The following is a 23139-nucleotide window of genomic DNA, read 5'->3' on the forward strand; positions in this document are numbered from 1 at the left end:
AAAGGTGCGGTGGATCCCCGGTGTTGGTGCGCTACAGAGAAGCCCGGGTAGAACGGACGATCTCGGCCACGCCAGTGGGCAGGAGCTCGCTGCTGTGGGGCTGCTCCTCAACAATGATCATAACACTGCGGGCTCTCTTCGAACAGGGGGTAAGAAACCGTAGTAGCCTCGTCTTGCTGCGGGAGTCTGTACTGGGACGTTTATCCATCGCTGTCCAGGTCGGGGTTTTTTTTTTGCGCGCAGCTTGTCTCTGCAGGGTCTGTACCTACGCAGGGACAAAGATGAATAACGACCGTCCAGGGTTGTGAGGTGGGCGCTGGGAGAATTTAAACTACTCAGCGCTAAGTTAACATAATTTTATCTCATGTCCTTACTCAGTCACATGCCTTCGCAGGCTCCGTGCAGCGTACGCTGGTGTAGTGTACGCCGGTGTGGGTGAAGGAAGGAACTGATGGATGGACTGTAGATGGTACCCTTTTTCATAATATGCTGTGGATTTCTGCAGAGCATTCATCCTTTACAAATTACCCAACAGCTTACAGGGGATAATAAATATTGACTTCGATTCAATATCATATCTTCTGTTCCGCTACATCAGTGACTATTCCGGGAAAATACGAGTCCAACTTTGAAATAATTTTATTGAAACCACTGTAATATAGCATATATATGATAAATACTGACAGTTTAACTAAGGTAAAATAGAAATTTAAACTAGCATCATTGATGTAAGAAACCCATCATTTACTACGTTGAAAAATGGATAGATAGATAGATAGATAGATAGATAGATAGATAGATAGATAGATAGATAGATAGATAGATAGATAGATAGATAGATAGATAGATAGATAGATAGATAGATAGATAGATAGATAGATAGATAGATAGATAGATTGATTGATTGATTGATTAAAGGAAATATCTTCAGTTCTAGACTATTAAAAATATCCGAATAACCTAACAGACTTGACAAAGGAGGGAAAACAGTATAAAAAACTATGAATTCCCTTTGCTTGAAGCTGTTCCAGAGCTTCACTTCATACCTTCACGTCATACCCCTGTGAAGGATTTGCAACAAGGTCAGTTTTAGGAAGAGGTTGGGATCTGTTTCCAAGGTGTTTTGTTTTGGACACTATTCTGTCTGACCTGTGTGTTCAGTGATCCACACAGCCTGGAACTTCCACTGTCTTTATGGCTGTGTGGGTAAATTGTATGACATTCACTTTGATTATTCACTTTTCATTACAAACTGAAAGCTGGAAATCACATTTCTGCATTGCTGAGCTTTGTTGACTGGAAGTATGATCATTATTTTTAGGGCTCTGATTAATTTCCCTTAACAATAGAATATTTATTAATTTTCGGCACTGCCACTGTGTTCATAACGAGTATAAAGCATGCAGAATAAATATATTTTTCAAACGGAAGTTGGCCAAAACTATTTTTAAATAGCTGGATACATAAGCGGAAGCGAGGATGGATGTAGGAGGAGGAGGTGGGTGTGTCTCTGTGCACGAGTGACGTCTTGTTGGTGGGACGCATGCCCCGTGCGCACTGCGCGTCCCGGCCTGTCAGTGGCAGTCAGATGGAAACGTAGGCAATAAATTTGGTGAGGTCATGTATTTTTAAGCCGCGCAGCCGAATAAATGATCATTCAGCGGCGGCATAAACAAATAGCCCGCAGCCCCGGAACGTTTCACCGCTGAACGAGCAGCCGGGGGATCGATAGTTTGATGATTTGATGACAGAGGTAAGAGGAGGATTCGCACCTCCGCTCCTCAGACGTGCTTATTGTTTGGTCGTGGGGGGAGGGTCACAAGTGGCTACGTTCACGCCGCTTCACCGAGCGGCTGTTGTGTTACATTGTAGCCTCACTGATTAACAGAATCCCTCTTGTTTGTTTTAAATGTCGTCAAAGTCTGATAGTCCGTGTACGGTTCGCTCACAGATTCAGGGAGAAGCCGACCGGTGTCATCACCGACTGTGTCAAAATCAGGGCCTGGCTGTCATATCGCGATGTGGCCGTTATTATCACCGTCAGCTATCTCTGCCATCGACTGGACAAGGCAGAGGGGTCGTGTGTCCAAGGTTAACACTCTGACATGGGTTGAAGATGAATAATAGCGGTCCTTCACTCGGTCTCTGTTATTAATGTGTATCGCTGAGGCGCAGCGCGGTCATTTTCTTCTTGTAGTCTTTTTCCGTACATTCTCTGCGCGTATGCGCTGGAAAGCAGGTTGTCTAAACTTTTGATTGAGCATATTTTAAGGTTGCTATATGACAAAAAGTGTCCACGAGGCAAACTCTAATAAACATGTACATGGCTGACATATCCCTTGTGTCTGTTGATGAGTGATGCATGTAAGCTGGGACAATGGGAGATTGTATTCTGCTGTGGTAAATTGCAAATGCTGGTTTTCTTGTGTTCATGTTTATATGTATCGCTAGGAGCTGACTGAATGAAGTATAGACTTTGGAAGCTATTTGTTAAATCGATAGAGTGAAGCAACTTTTTCTTTTTATAGAAAATAAATGGTGAATCATTAGAAGGCAGTGAACTCTGTGAATGCCCTGCTGTATTTGTGCTTTTGCAGAAAGCCTGGGGCTGCTCGATGATTCGCAGCACTCTGCATGCCTTTAAATCCGTCCAAACTCCCAGCTTCTTGAGTGCTGCATGAGACTACTAATGTGGCTGCTGCAACCCTTATAAATACTGCAGCTGACACATAACTGCAATCTAGCAGTGAGGCAATTGATTTTAGGGGAATTTGCTGCTGCCACGTGCAGTTCTAGGCATCAATACCGGTTATTTCACATTAGGGACATTGATATTAACACAGTGTGTGACCAAGTATGAATATAGGGCACAAGAAGATATCAAGTGCAATTTCCTCACTGTAATAATCTGGCCCGAATTATCATCACAGATAGCCATTACTGCAAAAAATAATGGCTTAGATCATCCGTCATATGTGCAGCTAATAACTATTCATATCACAGCCATCGCTACATACCAACAGCGGTGCCGTTTAAGCCGTCATAACTTGGATGAGCACAATTGTCTTCCGGTCTGGAATATAAAAAGAAGCAGCATGTCTATTTTCATATTGTGAGGGAGGTGGATGTTATGGACGTCTTTGTGACGTTGGAGGAACAGAAGGAGAGCTGACTCACTTCATTCTGGCAATTATATCCCTCATATGGACTGTCTGTCGGAAGAGTGGAAGAATGAGAATGGGGAGGGTGATTATGTCACTTATGTAAGAACTGAAGAAAGTGAAAGGAAGCTGCTTAGTTTTTCTCCTTTTTTAGGTTTTAGGCGTTTCAGTTTGATGAACATCGTGCGCACCAGTCGGCATCCATGTGTTGTGTATTATCTGGGCTCGCAGTCTCATGGTGGAAACTGACCCAGTTAACATGTGCCCGTGGAGGACCTGCTTGTAGAACTGAGCTGGATTCCTGGGCTGGGGTCCAAACTCAGCGGAATTATCACCGGGCTTGATTTTCCATGTGATAGAGTCACTCTCTGAGTTGCTTCATATGATGAAGTAGACCTCCCCGCGGCCTGCTGTTCTGCCACCACGGCTGACGATATCAAATCTGCCGTCTTGGTGCGTTTCAGAGTTTGCTGAGATGATTTTAGTGTGAAATTCAGCACTCTCTTTTCTCCTTTACTCCTAATCTGCTTTCTCTGGAGCAGGGAAGGACAAGTGGGATATCTATTGTGTAGTTCTGGCTCTGCAAAATATTTAAACGCGTCTCCGTCTCCACAGAGGACATTTTTGGATGCACAGAAGGCAGTAATCAAAGATTTCACCATGAATAAAAACAAGAGAGAAAAGGAGTTCTACAGCGTCGATGTGGGGGACTCAACATTCACCGTGCTGAAGCGATACCAGAATTTAAGACCCATTGGATCAGGAGCACAGGGTATCGTCTGGTGAGTGGTTCAGCCTCATTCTTATTCAGTCAACAGCTGCTTGGAGAAATAGCGGTCACTCTTTCCATTAGTCAACGACAATCTAATTTAATGACACCTTCTGTTACTGATAAAACTAAAATTCAAGCCCACATCAGTTGTAAATTGTGCCACTTTATGTTACAAGCTCAGACCTCGAAGGTGTTGAACTTGAGTATCGTTATTTTTTTATCATGTCTTACACCCATTTATGCTGATTTATGTGCTCTTCAGCTCTGCTTACGACCAAATCCTTGAAAGAAATGTTGCCATCAAGAAGCTGAGCCGGCCGTTTCAAAATCAGACCCACGCCAAGAGGGCGTACAGAGAGCTAGTCCTAATGAAATGTGTCAATCACAAAAATGTAAGTGGGCTAAGTACTCAGATACTTTTCACCAGTAGGAGACATTGTAATGGTTTCAGTGTGTTTGAGTGTGCGTGCGACCCAAGTTGTATTTTATTTTGAAATGCCACGATTTTGATTAATGCAACTTTATACCCGCAGATCATTGGTCTGTTAAATGTATTTACACCACAAAAATCATTCGAAGAATTCCAAGATGTGTAAGTATCAAGTTACACAGGCAGTGTACAATCTAAATATAATAAATCCTGTCACGTGTTTTCTTGAAATGCCTCTTTAGCTTAAACTGTAAATGGTTTCCGCTCCGTCAGATACTTGGTGATGGAGCTGATGGATGCCAACCTGTGCCAGGTCATACAGATGGAGCTAGACCACGAGAGGCTCTCCTATCTGCTCTATCAGATGTTGTGCGGAATAAAACACCTCCATGCTGCCGGCATCATTCACAGGGTAAGCATCAGCTGGCCATGAACACACACACTAATGCCAGGGAGTGTTCTGACCTGTTAAACCTGCTGTGATACTTGACGCTGAGGTGTTAGGGCAAACGGTCATCCGGCACGCCTTTAAGTGGTGAATGCAGTCTTTCAATACAGTTTTAATGACTAAACCCCAACAGAAATCGGATTACTTCATAATTATATTGTTATTATAAAGCATATGTTGTTATAGCTACTAAATGACAGAGCAAACATTCCTAATAAAACATCTTTGAACAAAATCCTGATTTTCTATCCGTTCTTGTAAGCTGATACAGACTTCTCACCTCCTCTGACGATGGAAGCTGAATCATTTTCTCATATGGATCAGTGAGAAGCAGGTGTGAAATGAATGGGTGCGCTGTGATTTACAAGAGCAACGCATCAGTGCTGCAAGAAACATGCAGCCAAGTGTGCTTGTGGCACCGATACCTGACAATTGCCGCTTACTGACACGAGTATTGATCAAACATTGTTCAAGAAAGAAGCATTATTTTCTCCTTAGCATGAAACATCAGCCTGTTGCCATGAGATTTATGTGAAAGTGAGGAAAGCATCTCAGTAAACACGTCTGCCTTTTGTTGAAACGGAGAAGGAGGTTCTAAGCCTTTTTGCTTGTTTGCTCCTCTGTAGGACCTCAAGCCCAGTAATATTGTCGTCAAGTCAGACTGCACACTAAAGATTTTAGACTTCGGCTTGGCTCGGACAGCTGCGACGGGCCTCCTGATGACACCGTATGTAGTTACACGGTACTACAGAGCACCTGAGGTTATCCTGGGCATGGGCTACCAAGCCAATGGTGGGTGATTTCCTTTGTGCTGTATCTTATTAGTCTACACCGTCTGCCTTTTTAGATTTTCAGTGTAAAAAAATGAACTTCCGTTGCACCATAGTATGAGGCTTTAGAGATAAATCTTGCTTGCTTTAAGCTGCATGCTTCTTTACACAAAGGGAAATTGCTTGCTAACTCACCTTTTATATATAACTAACCTGTTGCTGTGCATTCTCCTTACCTCTTATTGGCTTTGTTCAGTGGACATATGGTCAGTGGGCTGCATACTAGCGGAAATGGTTCGGCATAAAATCCTTTTCCCAGGAAGGGACTGTATCCTTGTGTCTTTTAAATTCTTCCTCGCCGTTTTTTTTAACAGTCTTTTATAAAGTTTCTGTCAGATTTTTCTCTGTTTCATCATCACGTCATTAACTGTCTGTTCAACAATGCTTTCTCCCACTCGAGCTCACCCACATCCGGCTGTCGCGGCTTCGCTTCTGTTCTAATCGCCGCACCTCTTCTGTTCCGTTTTACATTCTTCTCACTTTGTTTTATTTTTGTTCATTTGTGTCCTTTTTTTCCCTTCTCTTCACCGTTTTTGTTTGCATGTCCACCTCCCTGCCATCTAAATGTCCACCTCCAGTGGATGTATGGTCAGTGGGATGCATTGTGGCTGAGATGATCAGGGGAAGTGTGTTGTTCCCTGGCACTGATCGTATCCTTCCCCATCATTGATTTATCACTGTGTCATCACTTCATCTAGTGTGAAGAGATCCACCACCATCCCGAGAGTTTTTCACTCCGCCATTCCACCAACATTACCTCTGTCATTCCTTTGCTGCTTCCACATATCGAGATAAAATGCAGGCAAATCTAGATAATAAATGGTGGTAGCCGGCGAGAGAGTACACACTATAGTTATTTATTGGCTGAATAGAAAAGAAGTGAATAGCCATGCCACCATAGATCCTGTGTGCAGATATGTGAGTAGAGCTGTTAGTGTTTGCACCTCAAAGAAAGCTAAATGTCATGTTGCCCTTATGGTCTTTTGGAGCGTATGTATGTGGCCTTTTCCCTTAACATTTACGCTTCAGACATCGACCAGTGGAACAAGGTAATTGAGCAGCTAGGCACTCCATCTCAGGACTTTCTAATGAAGCTGAACCATTCAGTAAGAACGTACGTAGAAAACAGGCCCCGCTATGCTGGATACAGCTTTGAGAAACTCTTCCCAGATGTTCTCTTCCCTGCCGACTCTGATCACAACAAACTGAAAGGTGGTGTTTCTTGTCATGACTTAAACAACCAATAACTGATTCATCAAATGACATCCTTGTGATCAATAGCACGGGATCTTAATTGCCATCATTTTTTTTTGTTAACCCCCACAGCAAGCCAAGCTAGAGATCTCTTATCCAAGATGTTAGTAATTGACGCCTCCAAGCGTATTTCGGTAGACGAGGCCCTGCAGCACCCCTATATTAACGTTTGGTATGATCCAGCTGAAGTGGAAGCGGTAAGTGGATCGCCGATACTGCGTGATTCTTGAATGTGTTACATGAGATTTTAATCACTTTCAGTGGAAACTTGGCATCACTCTTGTACCACCAATGTGCCATTTAAACCATTTTTTCGTTCTCAGCCCCCACCAAAGATCCCGGACAAACAACTGGATGAACGGGAGCACACCGTGGAAGAGTGGAAAGGTTAGACAGCTTCCTGTGACTGTAAATGTTTGACTCTTAATTTATTATTTACCTGCCAGACAGAAGCCACACAGAAGTGAACCAGAAAGCTATGATGTTTGAAAGTGATACTTAGTATGATGTGCACGCTGTGGCAAATTACCAGGTGGTCAGAGTTTGTGATAAGGATGTTATGAATGGTGACCTAATCAATTTCTATTAAAATAAAGCACAAAAAAACATATCCAAAGAGATCCAGTAGAGCAGGATTGACTGTATAAATGCAAAGAAACATCAGGTGAAGCTCTGCATCTTTGCCATGGCTGCCAGATGGTGTATTTAGTGACTTTAGACACCTTTTTAAAGCCTCTCAGTTAGTGTTTTCCACTGTGGGAAACCTGACTCTATTGGGCATGAGAGGACTTAAGATTGTGAATAAATATCACTTTCAGTTATGCAGCAGGATGAGCTCATCCTTATCCCTGCCAGGTGATAATGACCCCTCAATCATTTTTAGAAGGGTCACACCAGCACAGCCAGTCCAAATTAGTAACATGTTGCTATTTGGACCGTACAGTATGCAGTACACTCCAGCTATACGGGAAAGCATATGATGATTCCTCTTTCCCTCCCACCAGATTGAATGAAAACAAATTTCCTTTTTTTTGCAGAGCTGATTTATAAGGAAGTGAGTGAATGGGAGGAATGGAAAAGGAACGGAGTTATAAGAGGCCAGCCGTCTCCTTTAGGTGAGTGATCTTGAGAACTTAGGGAGATAAGAAGGTGGAAAGGATTCATCTGCAATATTTTTTTTTCACATAATGTTTGTTTATCAGATAACAAGACAAGTTGTAGTTTCATAAGATTCAGACACCCACTCTCTGTGCATGACTGAGTAATGCACAAATGGTTTATTAGCAAAGCCAGTGAGACATCAGGATGGACTGCACTGATATATCTTGGCTTTCTAGTCTTACTGACCTCTTAGAGGGCTATACAGTACGAGCTGAAGAGAGTGGGATGACCCACTTAACCTCCCGAGCCAAAGTAAATGATGCACATCCTGCTTGCCCAGTCCCATCCTAATATAAATCATTTGTAGCAGAAAGTAGCTTATTTTCTTGTAAAAGACCAGAAAATATCACTAACCTGTGTATTTTTGACGAAACGTAGGCGTTGATGTGTGTTTTTCGCAGCACAGGTGCAGCAGTGATTGACAGCCCTCCTCAGCCCACATCTTCCTCTTCCTCTTCGGCCAACGACATCTCGTCCATGTCCACAGAGCCCACTGACCCAAGCAGTGACCCCACCATGACCTCGGAAACAGACAGCAGCTTAGACGGTCACACCTCTTTGGGCGCGCTGGCCTGCTGCAGATAACGTTAGACACGCGGTGCACATACACGCGAACAACGCGGAAATGTCCTTTCTCATCAGCGTGTGTGATGGGAGAGGGTTTAGGCCAATGAAACTTGTCATGTTAGTTTGTAGAGCCGTGCTTTTTAATGTACAGATTGTCCCCCCATATAAAGCTGTAAATGACTGTGGTTTGCAATTGTATCATTATTACTGTATTTTTGCTGCAGAGAGTTTTGATGTGAAACTGTGATGTATGTTATGAAAGAGACGGATCTGATTTTTTTTTCTTCTTTTTTTAGCTAGTACTACAAATTCAGATGCCATACCGTTAGCACTACCATTATGTTGAGTATATTTTTGTATAGTTTTTTCTTTTTGGGTGGGGGGTGGGTTGGGTGGGGCATTTGAATGAACACTAATTCTGTCTAACAGTAAACTATAGCACACTTGATCTTGGATCTTGATGCAAACCGATGATTTTATTTTGATATTGTTCCTCATCTTGTAGAAAGTGCCCCTTGCTGCATCCAAGTTAGCATATTTATAGCAAACAGTCTAACGGTCAATGCCCTGACACTGACCTTTTTTTTGTTACTATAGCGTACTGTAAACTGATTGTATTCTGACTAGTTCTTTTACTTAGATGTAATTTGTAGTTGACGGTCTGTTGGATGAGCAAGAGCTGGATGAAAAGAGAGCGAGTAGAAATGTAGAATGAGTCGATGATTACTGTGAGCGCTGTAACAACCCTACTGGCTAGATTGAGTGCTGTTTTGGGGACATCACCAGACACCAAGTCTAAATTAGTCACTTTATCCTACTGTCTGATATTATCTACAGCTGTCTGATATTTAAGATATTTAATTTAAGTGCCCTTACTCAATTCCATGATTTTTAGTTCTCTTCCATTGCCGATGCTCCTCTCTTCTGTGGTGCATCTTTCTGAGTTCTACCTCACACATGCACTCATTCAAACATGTTTGTGAAGAAACAGTATCTTGGCACACATCATTTTGAAAGAAATGCAAAAAAGTATATATTTTTTTCTGTATTGTTTTCTGTATTTATTTATTTATTTGTTTATTTCAAGCTAGGATGCATTGTATGTAATGTACATTTAATCCAGAAGCACTATTTATATGCATTTTGTTTTCTGTGCAGTATAGTTCATGGATTAGTAAAGTTAGTGACAGATCTGTACATTTTACTGTAGATTGCACTGTACTTATGCTTTCAGAGAGTTGGGAAACAGACATTTGCTTTTGCCAGGATAACTTTTTGTAAGGCTCAAATTCCCAAAATGTCCTTTTTGCCTGATTTTTTTTTTCATGGTAGGGCACTCCAGGCAGTAACCCCTAGCATCAGCTCCCAAAATGCACTTTGGGGAATGTGACGCTGTCCTGACTCTTGGCCACAATTCAACTTTTTATTTTTTTTTATTTTTTTGCTCCTCCTTCATTGTCCTTAGAAATAAAACCAATAGAAGAGACTAAGCAGGATTTTGCCTCTGAGTAAATCTGATATTAGTGCAGGTACACGTGGGGAAAAAAGCCATTCAGCACTACTGGTACAATGCATTCTTCTGATTGGCCAAACACTGTCAGCAACGAGTTAACCTTTTATGGTGTCTTTTGGGAAGGTCACTTGCCTCACTAACAGACCAAATATATACATCAGAAAATGGAAACTGTCAACCTTCAACTCCTGCAAATAAAAGAGTTGAATTTTAACGTCTCACATTATTCTTTCTTTTACTAAAAGCTTACCTTTCTTTCTAGAATATCAGCATCAACAATAACGTATCTATGTATTATGTACCTCATAATTTTTAGTAAGGCCTTTTCTGGTTTCTTACAAGGAAATTTCAATTGCTAATTAAATGACCTATGGTGTATAACAGCAAGGAATGACAAATAAGAGGTGCTTGGTCCAGAGGAGTTCTTGTTTGGCACCGGCACTGGTCAGTGTAGGCACAAGAGAGCTGTACTAAAAGATGGCAATTAGTACTGCGCTAGAGGTATTTGGTCTTCAAAGCTTTGGGGCTGGTTGGGCGTCCCAGTAACTGAGCTCCTCCTCCACTGATGGACCAGATGAAGGCAGGCTGGTCTGGTCTATTTGGTCCGTGTTGCTCCTGTAGTTAGATCTCCGAGGGTTTTGAAGAATTCCTCCATCTCTTGCTGAAGGAGAATGTTGCGATTTTCTGCATCTTGATGAGCCCGCTCTGAGTTCCTGAGTCGGATCTCCAGCATGTGAAACTTCTTCTTCTCCTGGTCTAGCTCCTCCTCGAGGCGGTTTATCTGGGACTGGTAGTTGGAACAGGACTCTTCCAACCTCAAATGAAATAAATATAATTAATAATAAATATTACATGTATGAATAATAATGAATAAATAAATAATACATTTTGATTTTGAATGGCTATTCTAAACAGAATGACAAATGACTCATTCGTACTTGCGGATACGGACTTCATAGCTCGCCCTCTGTTTCTTCAGTTCCTGCTTGAGCTGGGCCACCTTGCTTGTGGCATCTTCATTTGTTTCTGCAAGATCATCATCTTCATTGCAGCTTGGACTGTGATCCAAAGTATTTGCACAGTCCTTCAACTGTGTGGGCCTCTCTTGACTCGGTTCTAATTTTGTTGCTTTATCACTCCCTTCTGGCTCAGACAATGAAATTTCGTAAGACGTCCAGATGGACGAAGTGTCAGCAGGTAGACTTAGACTGGAGGGGGCCACGTTGTCATAAGCAGACAGTCTGTGGGATTGGTGGAGAGCTCTGTGAGACAAGGATGTTCGAGAAGAATCTTCATCAGAGTCTCTGTGAGAGTCTTTAAGAGTAGTTTCTTTAAGGGAGAGGGTTGAATCCTTTAGCGATACAGTTGAGTCTTTTAGTCTCTCCCCAGATGAGGTGGTACGTCTGTGTGCTCGGAGGGATGACAGACCATTCATTAACCAGTTGCTCCCCCCGGCAGCCGACACGTCCCCTGCAGATCCCCCTATTTTCCCTCTTGGCCCACCTGAGGTTGCACTGCCCTTGAAGGTGGATCTCCAGGAAGGCAATGCTTTAGCCTGTTTGCTAGGGCTAACAGCTGCATCGCTTCCAACTTTTCCTTCAGTCTTGATGTCTTCCTCTGTCTTGCTTTTGCTCTTCCCTTCAGTCTGACTTTCCTCACCCTTGTCCAGTGTAACAGGGCTCACTGCTGTTACTTTAATGTCTGTAGAAGAAGTGGAAGGTTGGGCTTTTTCATTAGGCATTTTGGAGCTTGTCCCTGAGGGATGTGGGTGGTCAGGGTCTTCTTGTGAAAGCCATTCCACCTTGCACCTTTGGCTCTCCTGGCGCTGTATGGGAACTTTAATCTCTGTTTCTGGCTCCTCACGTTGGTAAAGTCGTGAGTGTTCACTAATCAGCACAGTCATTAGGTGCTGCACCTGCGTACTTCCTGTTTAGAATGGCAAACAATAATACAACAAATTTCTCAAGTTATCTTGAAACTTTGTACACACTGATTGAAATTCATGCTTTTATTCACAAATTTGCATTAAATTAGCAAAGATCGATGTGCTCTCTAACCCTCCATCATGGTGACTGGATCCTCCACTCTGGGCCGAAGGATATTAGGTCCAAACACAGTGGCCAGGTTCTGAACACTCATCTTATTCTCATTGGAGTGAGACTGCACCTCATCCAGAAACCTGAACAGACACAACCAAAAGCAAAACTTATTTTCATATAATCATCAGTGCTAAGCTTTGCTAAAGCTGGCTTTAAAAAATAATCAGGTCGGATGATTGAGAGGTCTCATTGTGACTGGTGCGTGGGATTTTTTTTCCATAATGTAAGGAGTTAGAGAAGATATGCAATTATGCACAGTGATGTCACTTCCCCTGATGAAGACAATGTGGGTGTAATGAATGTCTCTGGTTTGATAAGCTGACAAATCATCAGTTGTGAAGCCGTGAAGGCAGAATAATGAGTCCCATCCCAATGACATCAGCACTGATATATATATATAGGTGACAAGATACACTTTACGTACTTGCAGATGTACTCAAGGAGGTTGTAGTTGACCTGAGGAAGTGATTTCACCTGTTTGCCGAGCTCTGTAATACCCTTGGAAAAAAGTAGATGTTTATTGCTAAGAACAGATTTTGAAATGTACCAGTAAAGTCTTAAGTAGACAATTCAATACCATTTCTTTATCCTTGGTAAGAAGCTGAGCGCAAGAGAGAAACTGTGTGTATTTGGAGAATGGGATTATAGGCTCTGGCAGCTCTCGTATGTACAGCTTTAACAGTGATGCCACTGTGTGGACGTCTGTGGAACTGAAAGAGAAAAGGACTGCACAATATAGAGTACTATTCCATACAGATAATGGCTTAGCATACTGTTGTGGATAAAATTCCCCCTCCCACTGCCTCACCTGTCAAACACTGGCTTCTCACCGCGGTCAAAGGCATCCTGCAGTTCTCTAACATGATTGGTCTGTCCGGGGGCCCTGAAAAGGCCTTCCTCCTTGAGTCCATTTTCACGGATGAAGCATACACACTGCTCAACCAGCACAGGGACTAGTCTCTGAGGGCCACATTGGGATTCATACAACATTGTCTCCTCTAGGTGCTGCCCAAAGACACCTTCAGTCACAAAACCAAGAAATTCATGTGACTAATAGCTCAAAAATTTTCTTATGCAAACCCCGTATCCCTTTTTTAAGGCATGCAGACCCTTCTGTGTTCATGTGTGTCTATATTAGGACATTTTAAAGACTCAAACCTCCACCAAGTGGAGCCCATATAGCTCTACGTATGGCTCTGACCCATTCTTCCATGTCGCTCTGGGAGCTGGCCATCAGCAGGAATGATTCATGGCTTATACCAGTTCGATCCTTTTCTCCAGCCCCTGCTGAAAAGAAAGCCATGCTTCAATTTTGTCTTGGTCCCTATAGAATAATGACTAGCACATTTCAAATTCACTATTAATCATATGGAATCAAACACAAAACAGATAGCACCTCTGCAAATTAGATTGCAAGTGACTTTGCAGAATTACTTTGTTTACAGATCCAGCTGCTAACATCAATATCAGTATTCTCAATAACCTCATTAGCTCAAGCGCCCCTGTAAAGTACAAAGACACAATCATGCAGCTCTGCCTTTTCTTCCTCTGGGTGAACACAGCTTGATGCCACCCCGGATGACATTTCAGTTTGACATTTAGTTCATTTCAGCACAGCTTTGATTACCCTATGTGGAATTCTCTCCCGTTGTACCCCTGTGCCTTTGAAGAGGTGGAAATACTCAGCAGAGATAAAAGCATAAAACTTAACTCACATATTTTGGAAAAAGCAATACAAAACACAGGATTTGAAAAGGGGGTTTAGCACGGATTGCACACGGCTCATTGTGGAGAATACATATTAGTACCCGCATTCATTGCTAAGTCCTGCACTGTGGTGCATAGTGTGTTGTGTGTGAGAGACAAACAACCCAGAAAGAGAAGGCTTCCCATGGGACACCAGCAACTGCAGCATGCTTTTCACTCTTTTCTCTCTCTGTCCTGGACCTTTCCTCACATGTGTTTTCACACTGTTTTTTTCAACTAGACAGTCTTTTCCTACAAGGTCACATGAGACTGAGGGCAGTGTATTTGCACATAATAAACCATTTATTACAAACTCTACATTTTTATTGCCAGCCATTTTCCTAAAATAAATGTGTTTTATATATTTCTGGAACAGCTTCCTAAATTGAATGTATGAGGGAAAAAAATCCACTTATATTCCAATGGAAATTTGATATTCATGCTTCTGTAAAAAGAAATGAAACAGCTGATTTTATGTAAGGTGGTAAATAAACAAAAGTAAAGTACTCCATAAAAAAATTAAAGTACATTTGGATATTAATATTCAAATCCATTGAGCAGCAGGAAGGTGTTCATGGTAAAAAGAAAGTACACCCCCTTTTAAATTGGGATTTTATGCATCTAGATATGATAAAAAAGAATCTGCATGTCTTAAAATTATGTAAATACAACCTCAGATGAACTACAAAACTGTGTTGTTATTTATTTAACACGTGCTAAGCCATAATGCAGAGGCAGTGTGTCAAAAATTAAGTGCACCCTTACTACTTTGATAGGAATTAAGGAGGTAAGTAAGAGCCAGGTACTGCTGATCAAATGTATTTAATTTCCTGATCATCAGACAGTGATCATCTAGAAAGTAGATGTTTGGCAGTTTGCTTCTGTGGAGGATTCAGATATTAACCAACACAATGCCTAGGAGGAAATATGTCACTAATGATCTTAGAGATGCAATTGTTGATTTTCAAACAATTTGAAGTCTATTATTTTACAGTTAGAAAGATTATTCCGAAGGGGAAAACGTTTAAGACCTTTGCCAGCCTTCCCCAGAAGTCGAAGTCCCAGTAAATTCACCCAATGGTCGGACCATGAAATACTCAGAGAAACTGAAAACAAACAAACAAAAACCTTAAGAGATAAGACTCTACAGGCCTCAGTTAGCATGTTAACAGTTAAAGTTCATGACAGTAGAATGACCTGTCCGAACAGTTGCCAATAAAAAGCATCTTATTTCCAAAAAGAGCATTGCAGCTTGGCTTAGGAGGGTTAAAAACCTTCTTTGGACAGACAAAATCAAACACAGCATTTTAGCACAAACTGTCAAGCCCAGTGGTGGATTGTGATTTGGGCTTATTTTGCAGCCAGAGGACCTGAGGTCAAATGTGAGGTCATCAATCTGAAAGATAAAGCTTAGATGAAGCAGCAAATCTACAAGAAAATGGTTGAAAATAAAAAGAATCAAAGTGTGAAATGTCCCAGTCAAGGTCGAGACCTCAACCATGAAATACTGTGGAGGGATCTCAAGCATGCTGTGGACAAATGAATGCCCACAAACCTCGATGAGCTGAAGCAATGTTGTAAAGAAGAGTGGGACACAATTCTTTGACAATAATTTAGGACACTGATAAAATCATACAAGAAATAATAACGTGAAGTTATTATTGCTAAAAGTGGTTTTACAAGATCATGTCAATGTGAATCACATAGTTTTTATACACTGCTTTGGCATTTTGGATTCATTTTGGTTAAAGAAATAATCATGTAATATGTATGTGTTGTTGTTGTTCACTTCAGGTTGTATTGAAATGGTTTTAGACCTCGTTAAGGATCAGATTATTATTATTTTTATCACATCGTGATATATGAAGCCTTAGAATTAGCAAAGTAAAAACTGTAATATCTACATAGAGTACAGTGGCTCAAACATAAACCTAGTGAATGCATTTAGCATTATCAGTATCAAAAGTAAAAGTGCTCACTGTGTACGAAAATGGCCCCAGTCCGGGATACATTATATTCTAATTACATTAATTATTAATGCATGCATTACTGGAGGATCTTGCTTTTACGTTTAGTTGCAGTGGGGCACATTTATTTACAGCTGGGTACTTTTATCTGTTAGAATTCATTGCACTTTAAGCTCATTGTAAGCATGATTTATGTATATCTATATATAGTGACATTTTGAACAATGACATCAGGGAGGCATCTTAATATCCTAAAATCATTCTTCACTGTGACCATCTAAAACTACCAGATGGTACAAGAGATACTTGGATCAGCACAGGTTAAACAGAGGTTTGCTGCATGTATAGTCTGATCACAATTTTAAGCAACACAGAGAAAAGTACCGCTAGGTAAAACATAAAGTTTGACTTAAAAATCTAAAGGGAGCCAAGTGCGAAGTTTTCTATTTGGCACTCGGTGCTAAACAGATTGTTCAGCATCTCTTGAACAAGGCTTATTTACTTACTTGTTTCCTTATATAACAGAACTGTCACTATGCCAACTCACCTGGAACTATTTCAAAAAGGTGGCGGCCAGGCTCGTCCTGATTGGCAGGCACCTCATTGACCTGACTACCCTGTAGAGGAATACAACCCTGCCGGAGAAAGGCGAGGAAGGTGTGAGATATCAGAGGTTCTGGACAAGGGCGTGTAGTGAATGTTAAATATTATGGAGCGCTGAGTACACGGGACTCTGGGCAATTGTCCAACAGAGGGAGGCAATGATGATGGAGGGAGGAATGACTCAGGGAAACATCTCTTCATCTACTTATCCTACTGGTGCTTCCTGATGTACTAGCATTTTTGATCCTTTCAGCACAGATAGGGTCAAAGGTCAAAAACTAAGTGCTTCAGACACAACCACAGGGTAGGTAGTTACCACATAATCAGTGTATGTGTCAGGGCAGTAACAACACGCTATGGCTTTAATGGAGACTGTGGGGAGGTCTTAATGGAGCTGATTTTCTGTGTTAAAGATAATGATATTTACCCAGCCATAGCTCGACACCAAGTATTTCATTTAGCAAACAGTTTTTAAAAAAAAAACACACGGTCACTTTTATTTCACTTGGCTATTTAAGAGAATGGAAAACACATTTGGTTTTATTTTAGTTGAAAAACACAGTCGAGTGATCAGTTTTGGGTTCTAAATACTAATCGGATCAGTTCAAGAAGTTGGCTCAGATGTTTCAGGGGGAATACGATGGAATATAACAGAGCAGCCTTGCAACAGGTGTCAATATCTCATATGTGCTATTTTGCAATACCTGTGCTTTGCTTTCATCCTGATCCTTGTAGAAATACAGAGCTTCGGTCCTCAGGACAAACCAGCGCAGCTGCCAGTTTTTCATGATACTCCGCTGTCTCTTGAGCCAGCCCGCCTTCAGCGCTTTCTCATGATCCAGAGGAGAACAGGGCCTGGAAACCCTTGTCAACTCTCCGAGAACCATGCTTTTGGACCGCGCTGCATGGGTACACACATTGAGATCAGAAAAAGAGTGACAGAGACAGTATTCCACAAAGACACGGGATAAGTAATTTTCTAAATCTTTCTTTGTAGTCTCCCTCGGGTACCGCTAAGCCCACAGCATGGGCCATGCATCAAGATTTCATCTGAATTCAGCCTACAAAGGGAATGCCTCCATTTCACTGCAAAGCCATCTTGTTTTAAGAAACCCGTCTATTTCTGTACATGTTTTAATTTGTTTCAGATATTAACAAGGGCATCCATTATTTCCAGTCTCATTGCTATACATAGACAGGTTTTGCTTTGGATCAGACTGTGCTTTGACTGCTACAGCCGGAATTAAAATATGGATTATATATTAGCATCTGTATGCCAAAGGAATGGAGCAAAAACTGTGACAGTAGAGCGATCCCTGGGGAGTCAACCAGCAAGAGAAAAGAGAGAGATAAACACAAGGCACAGGCAGAGGGGAGAAGAGAGAAATCAATGGCATCTTTTTTCCTTGTTAATTGCATTTTGCTTTCTGCTGAGGACAGCAGGGAAGGTATCTTTAAGGGCCTGGACAGAGATCTCTCTTTCCTTTCCCTCTCCTGTTTCTTCTCTTCATCTCTCTCTTCCTCTCCCTCCCTCTCTCTTTCTCTCGCTCTGTTATCAGCTCTCTGTCTGGACTCCTCATTTCTATTTCTCCCCTTGCTGGACATCCTTCCTTTGCAGAGTCATGATTGCTGAGAAGGAAGAAGAATGACTGTGTGAAGCAGTCATTTCCAAAATGACAGCTGAAGCAGGCTCATCAAGGTTTATAAATACAGCAGATATAATGTAACCGTGTCTCATACTTCTATATAAAAACAAAACAAAACAAAACACATAGAAAGTAAAGCTTAAAAATTGTATTACTGAAGTAAAGTACAGCATCTTCAGCAGTATTTGAGTGAATGTAAGCCTTGAACAGAACTATAGTCATACGTTCTGGTGCAAACATGACAGCTATACATCCGCCCACCGTAGTATCAAAAGTAAAAGGGCTCACGCTGGTTAAGATTATTAATGGTGCATTACTGTAGCGTTTTGCTGTTTGGTTTCATGTTTGGTTGCAGTGAAGCTGACTGAAACTATTTTATTCACCACTGAGTAGTTTGCAATTTAAGCCGATTGTAAGTGTTGTAAAGGTATATATAAACAGTTTAATCTAAAGTAACAAGGTCTCACTGTGGTGGTAGCAACAGTAGTGGTATTTGAATATATTCTATGAGGTTTTACCTTGTGGATAGCTGCTCCAACCTTTAAATGATTGAAATGTAAATTATTTATGTATTATTGAAATAATTCAGTTATTAATATAAAATGTATTATATGTCATTACCATTTGAATGAGATAAGGGTGCAATAATACATTTATTAGTGATGATGATAAACACAGCTCAGTTCACAATGGTTTTCCTCTCAATTTTGAATCTATGGTATCTCAAAAGGACCACATAATATTTGCTAAAGCCCTTATGTTATCCACTCAAATGTTTCAGTAATCATCCAACTATACAGATAATAGAGAAGCTTCATCTACATCATTCACAGTTTTGTAAATGTCTTCCAGCATAACAGAGTAGGATCCAGACCCAGCTCTGAGATGCTGTTTGAATTTGCCCTAAAAGATGCTGCATAAAAGGGTCAGTGGAGAGCAGAGCTGGGAATCTAATCAAAGGAGGATACCATTACAGCAAATGAGAGATGGCAAGCGCACAAGACATGGCAAGCAACTACAGCTACTGCACTCTCTGACTGTATTCGTGAAGGAGAAAGAGGAGGCACTTCTCCACCCCATCATCTTTTATGATCCGATTTTTACGGCTGGTCTAGAACAAGTGATCAGCTGCCAGGGGGGAAACGAAGGAACATCTTCGCCTAAAGACACAGAAAAATGAAGCTTCACGAAGAAGATGTATCGGAACAGCAATTTCAATAATAATCATTTTTTCCTCAAATTAAGGTGGCAGCTGTCACAACTGCCCGTGGCACCTGCAACAGTGTGCCAAACTGTGTGTTATCTAGCAACCGCTTGCTATGAAGAGCACAGGAAGTATTTATACACTGCATCATGATGATCTCGGTGGCAGGAGCTGTTCCTCTGATTTACAGCTTCCATATTAATCTTCACAATATCATGTGAGAGGAACATATATTTGGTGTCCCAACTTCTGTGGTCACAAATGGATTTTACCCAGCATTAGAGGAACTATGTTTGAGAGTCAGCTGTTGGGATTTACAGGGGCAGAGAGTCACGCATTCCTCCCAATTGGATCTCTGTCACCTGCCAAAAACCCACAGCCGAATAGCTGGGGGAAACCTTGAACAGAGATACAGTCATGCGTTCAGGTGCACACGTCAGAATACAAGTGATTTTGAGACCGATAATTATCTTCCCAGCACCGATGCTTACTACAACGTGCCTCATCTCCATCAGAATTAAATCTTCTAGGAATAAGGGTAGTGTAATCACCTGAGGAAGACATGTCGGATTACATCACCCTATAGTAGAGCCTGTTAACACTCAGTGAGCTCTCCACAGAACAGCTGAAGCCACTACACTCAGGATCATGCAAGAAAATGAATCAAATTGCTAGTAAAATGCTCACTAGGATGCAAGGACACACTGCTCTGCATGTCATTATCAGTGAAAGCACTAATGACAATATTGATGATAGACAATGAAAAAGACAGCAGACTAAGCTCTGCAGCAGCAGCAAGTTAAATAAAAAAGGAAAAGAAAAAAGAAGCAGAAAGCAGCAAGAAAGGAAGGCAAGACAGAAAAATGAAGCCAGGATGAAGGATGGAGGAAAGGGAGGAGGGACTGTGCTTACCCCGGCGTGCCTGTTTTATCTTGGGGCTCAGCATGGTTACCGTTGCTATACTGCTCCTTCTCACAGAGACATGACCGCATCCCTCTGTTCACACACTATTCCTCACATACACGCTCTACCGGCTCCTCTCGCTGTTGCCTCGCCCTGTTACTCCTCATCCTCTTCGAGCATCTCTCTCCCTGGCTCACAGTCTTGCACTCTGTCTGATTTTACACTCACACACACATACACACACACACACTTAACCTCACACTCTCCTCTGGATCCCCTCTTTCCTTTACGTCTGACTCCCCCTCTCTGTCCCACTGGCCCAGTACGCTGTTGTTCCTTACATACCTAGAGCCCTGCCTACTCTCTCCCTCTCTTTCTCTTTGGTCTGTCTCTTTATCAGTCACTCTGCCTTCTGCTGCACACTCTCAGTATCAATTTCTCACCATCTATACATACGTCTGGCTTGGTGTCCTCTGTCTTGTCATCCTTTTCTGTGTTTTTAGCTTCGCTATTGCTCCACAGTCTTCACAATCCCCACAGCTGGTTGTGGAGATTTGATTATGGGCTCATGTGAACCCTGATGTACAACCTCAGATCAATATATTTGATTCCACTGACATCAGTCTCACCACTAAGTGTTATGATGCAGTGAAAGTAGATGTGACACCGCGATGTCGACGTATAGCTGTAAATCTCAGAAGTTTTGCTGATATCTTTAAATGGAATTAAATACATTCAACCCCTGTGACAAGCAGGCATTTAGAAATGTAACATTTATTCAGCTGTTTTAAGACTTTAGAATAGACATATAAAAAAACTGCAATGTATGTGAAAATGTCTGGATATCCTTCTAGTTCTAAATTCATCAACATCAACTTTTTTTCCTAAGGACATCTTCAGAACTTCACGATTTTTCTATTTCTTCAGACCTGAAGAAGCACCTACCGCTGACTCCCCTGAGGTCCTGAGTCAGCCGAGCACCTGGTGAGGATCTAAAAATGAAGCTTATTGATGCACAACAATCAGAGACAAGTTATAAAAAGGTTTCAATTTCCTCTGTCTGAAAATGTCATTAAAAATGTCACTTAGAGGAAGTCAAGACAAGAACTAGAAATCCATTAATAACCTTTAGAAAAAACTGTCTGCTTGGGAGGAGAGATGGTGCATCATCCACAGCCACAAGTCAGTGTATGAAGTTTGTAAGGCAACATCTTGATCTGACAGCTATTATCAGATAAAGTAAAATTAAGTCACAATCACTCGGACTTTGGAGAAAAGTCCATTAGACTTTTCTAAAGCATTAGAGCAGTGGATCCACATAAAGTGGAAAACACTGAAATCCACTTAGAAAGCTTTTCCCCTGTCAGGAGATTAAACTGAGGCCAATCTTGCTGGGAGGCAACATCCCCATCCACTGGACCGCCCTAACATTAACATTTTAAAAGAATGTCTTTTTAAATCTCTGTGTTTTTTGTGTTTTTTTTTAAAGTATGTAAGCTTTGACCATATAATCCATCGCAGACATTTGGCAGAACAGATTTTGGGTGGACATATGTTCAAATCAAACAAAACTGTATTGTAAACACTCATATTAAGTATCCTGTTTCACTCAGGGTGAGATTTACAGTCGGACAGTAAATGCCAAACTACCTCAATCACTCAGTAATTTGTGTGGTAAAAACCAAAAGTCTCGAGGGTGTGATGTTCTTGTTCCTGTTCAGCTTGTTCTAAGGTTGTAGTCTGTTTAAAAGCCTCCAAATCATGAAATCAAGAGGGTGGATGAGACCAATATACATTACAGAGACGCTGTAAGAAGAAAGAGCTGACTGAGATTTCTGTAACAGTCCGTTATTTACAAATGACACCAAACGTTAGGACTTTATGAAGGAGAAGCATTTGTAATAACATAACTTTGGCCATAGAAACAGCTTAAACTCTCACAGGCAGTACAAGGATCACACAGATGGATACAGAAACACTGATGAAAAAGACAAAACAAAATTACTACTTAACTTCATTTGAGAGCTCAGATGAAGTTAAGCTTAAAATAAATAATCAGCTTGTATTATATGGTGACATTCAACACAAAACAAGTTAAAAACTGAGCTTTACCTGCTAGTTCCTTTGCTTTGTCACTGATATATGGAGTCCTGTTAGGATTCATGGCATTGAACTTGTGTGCACCGTAGGTATCCTTCTCCACCGGGGCCATCTCTAGAGCCATAACACAAGCAAGCAAGCACATTCAGGCTCTAAACAATGACAATACTGAAGTCTCAGTCCTCTGCTTAATAGCCAATCTCCAAGAAACAAATCAAATGACATTCACATGCTCACAGAAAAGGGACCACTATAGTTGCTATCAGTAACGCCTCTGACTTGTCTCTCAGGAATGCTGATGTGAACAGACGGTGATAGAGGGAAGGAAATAGAGACTGTCATGCGAGCATTACTTGCCATGTCGTCTTGGATGGATAGACCGGACGACTCTCTCTCTCTGGAGCCAGACTCTCCGTGCAGCGGAAAAAAAAAAAGTCACACTGTCTGAGGCATCTGCAGTGATAGGTACTGCTTTATAGGGAAATAACACACAGCTGTGGGGTTCTCCCACTGTCCTTGTCCTCATTTTTAGTCTGTCTCTCACTCAGGAAGTGAGCTGGCCCGATGAAGAAGTGAAAACTGCTGACTTGTGTACAAAAATAATATTAGTTTCTCCTTTAAATGGCATCACTGTACTGCTCGTATCACTAACAAGACAGCAAAATAAAGCGCTGTAAATGGTTTTCCAATATGTAAATCAAGGGGGTGATGTCAGGTCAGAAAATTGTGTGAAAC

The 23139-nt window shown here is 41.5% G+C and overlaps 2 protein-coding genes across 12 annotated transcripts; one reads left to right on the forward strand and one right to left on the reverse strand.

The window, feature by feature from the left end:
- The first annotated feature begins 10 nt into the window (after positions 1 to 10).
- mapk8a (mitogen-activated protein kinase 8a) lies at positions 11 to 10350 on the forward strand. Of its 7 annotated transcripts, none has more exons than XM_004555868.3 (12): positions 11 to 149; positions 3777 to 3943; positions 4196 to 4325; positions 4467 to 4525; positions 4637 to 4775; positions 5438 to 5603; positions 5838 to 5909; positions 6671 to 6853; positions 6968 to 7092; positions 7219 to 7282; positions 7933 to 8010; positions 8463 to 10350. In XM_004555868.3, the coding sequence occupies exons 1-12, from the start codon at positions 114 to 116 to the stop codon at positions 8639 to 8641; spliced, it is 1398 nt and encodes a 465-aa protein (XP_004555925.1). In that variant the 5' UTR covers positions 11 to 113; the 3' UTR covers positions 8642 to 10350. The 7 variants fall into 7 exon arrangements, with proteins under 7 accessions (XP_004555925.1, XP_004555926.1, XP_012775852.1 ...); XM_004555869.3 differs by lacking the exon at positions 5838 to 5909 and adding an exon at positions 6220 to 6291; XM_012920398.4 differs by having other exon boundaries at positions 8435 to 8618.
- Positions 10351 to 10441: 91 nt separating this feature from the next.
- arhgap22a (Rho GTPase activating protein 22a) lies at positions 10442 to 22759 on the reverse strand. Of its 5 annotated transcripts, none has more exons than XM_076891699.1 (11): positions 22642 to 22759; positions 22417 to 22518; positions 17256 to 17452; positions 16496 to 16583; positions 13394 to 13522; positions 13044 to 13254; positions 12813 to 12945; positions 12660 to 12733; positions 12194 to 12315; positions 11075 to 12062; positions 10442 to 10951 (listed from the first exon to the last, which is right to left on the reverse strand). In XM_076891699.1, exons 2-11 carry the CDS (start codon positions 22514 to 22516, stop codon positions 10732 to 10734), a joined length of 2262 nt encoding a protein of 753 aa, XP_076747814.1. In that variant the 5' UTR covers positions 22517 to 22518; positions 22642 to 22759; the 3' UTR covers positions 10442 to 10731. The 5 variants fall into 5 exon arrangements, with proteins under 5 accessions (XP_076747814.1, XP_076747813.1, XP_004555923.3 ...); XM_076891698.1 differs by having other exon boundaries at positions 22634 to 22680; XM_004555866.4 differs by having other exon boundaries at positions 13394 to 13519; positions 22417 to 22685.
- Positions 22760 to 23139: the final 380 nt, after the last annotated feature.

The sequence above is a fragment of the Maylandia zebra genome, linkage group LG13 (assembly GCF_041146795.1).
Source record: "Maylandia zebra isolate NMK-2024a linkage group LG13, Mzebra_GT3a, whole genome shotgun sequence".
Classification (NCBI taxonomy): domain Eukaryota; kingdom Metazoa; phylum Chordata; class Actinopteri; order Cichliformes; family Cichlidae; genus Maylandia; species Maylandia zebra.

What these genes read in the sequence shown, in the direction of transcription:
- mapk8a (XM_004555868.3), top strand. Translation starts at nt 114, where the DNA reads ATGATCATAACACTGCGGGCTCTCTTCGAACAGGGG. An exon ending in GGGCTCTCTTCGAACAGGGG is followed by an intron (nt 150 to 3,776) that starts GTAAGAAACCGT and finishes CCGTCTCCACAG; the next exon opens with AGGACATTTTTGGATGCACA. An exon ending in GGAGCACAGGGTATCGTCTG is followed by an intron (nt 3,944 to 4,195) that starts GTGAGTGGTTCA and finishes TGTGCTCTTCAG; the next exon opens with CTCTGCTTACGACCAAATCC.
- arhgap22a (XM_004555865.4), bottom strand. Translation starts at nt 22,549, where the DNA reads ATGTGCTTGCTTGCTTGTGTTATGGCTCTAGAGATGGCCCCGGTGGAG. An exon ending in TTACCAAGGATAAAGAAATG is followed by an intron (nt 12,734 to 12,812) that starts GTATTGAATTGT and finishes CTTTTTTCCAAG; the next exon opens with GGTATTACAGAGCTCGGCAA. An exon ending in TCCAGTCACCATGATGGAGG is followed by an intron (nt 12,063 to 12,193) that starts GTTAGAGAGCAC and finishes CATTCTAAACAG; the next exon opens with GAAGTACGCAGGTGCAGCAC.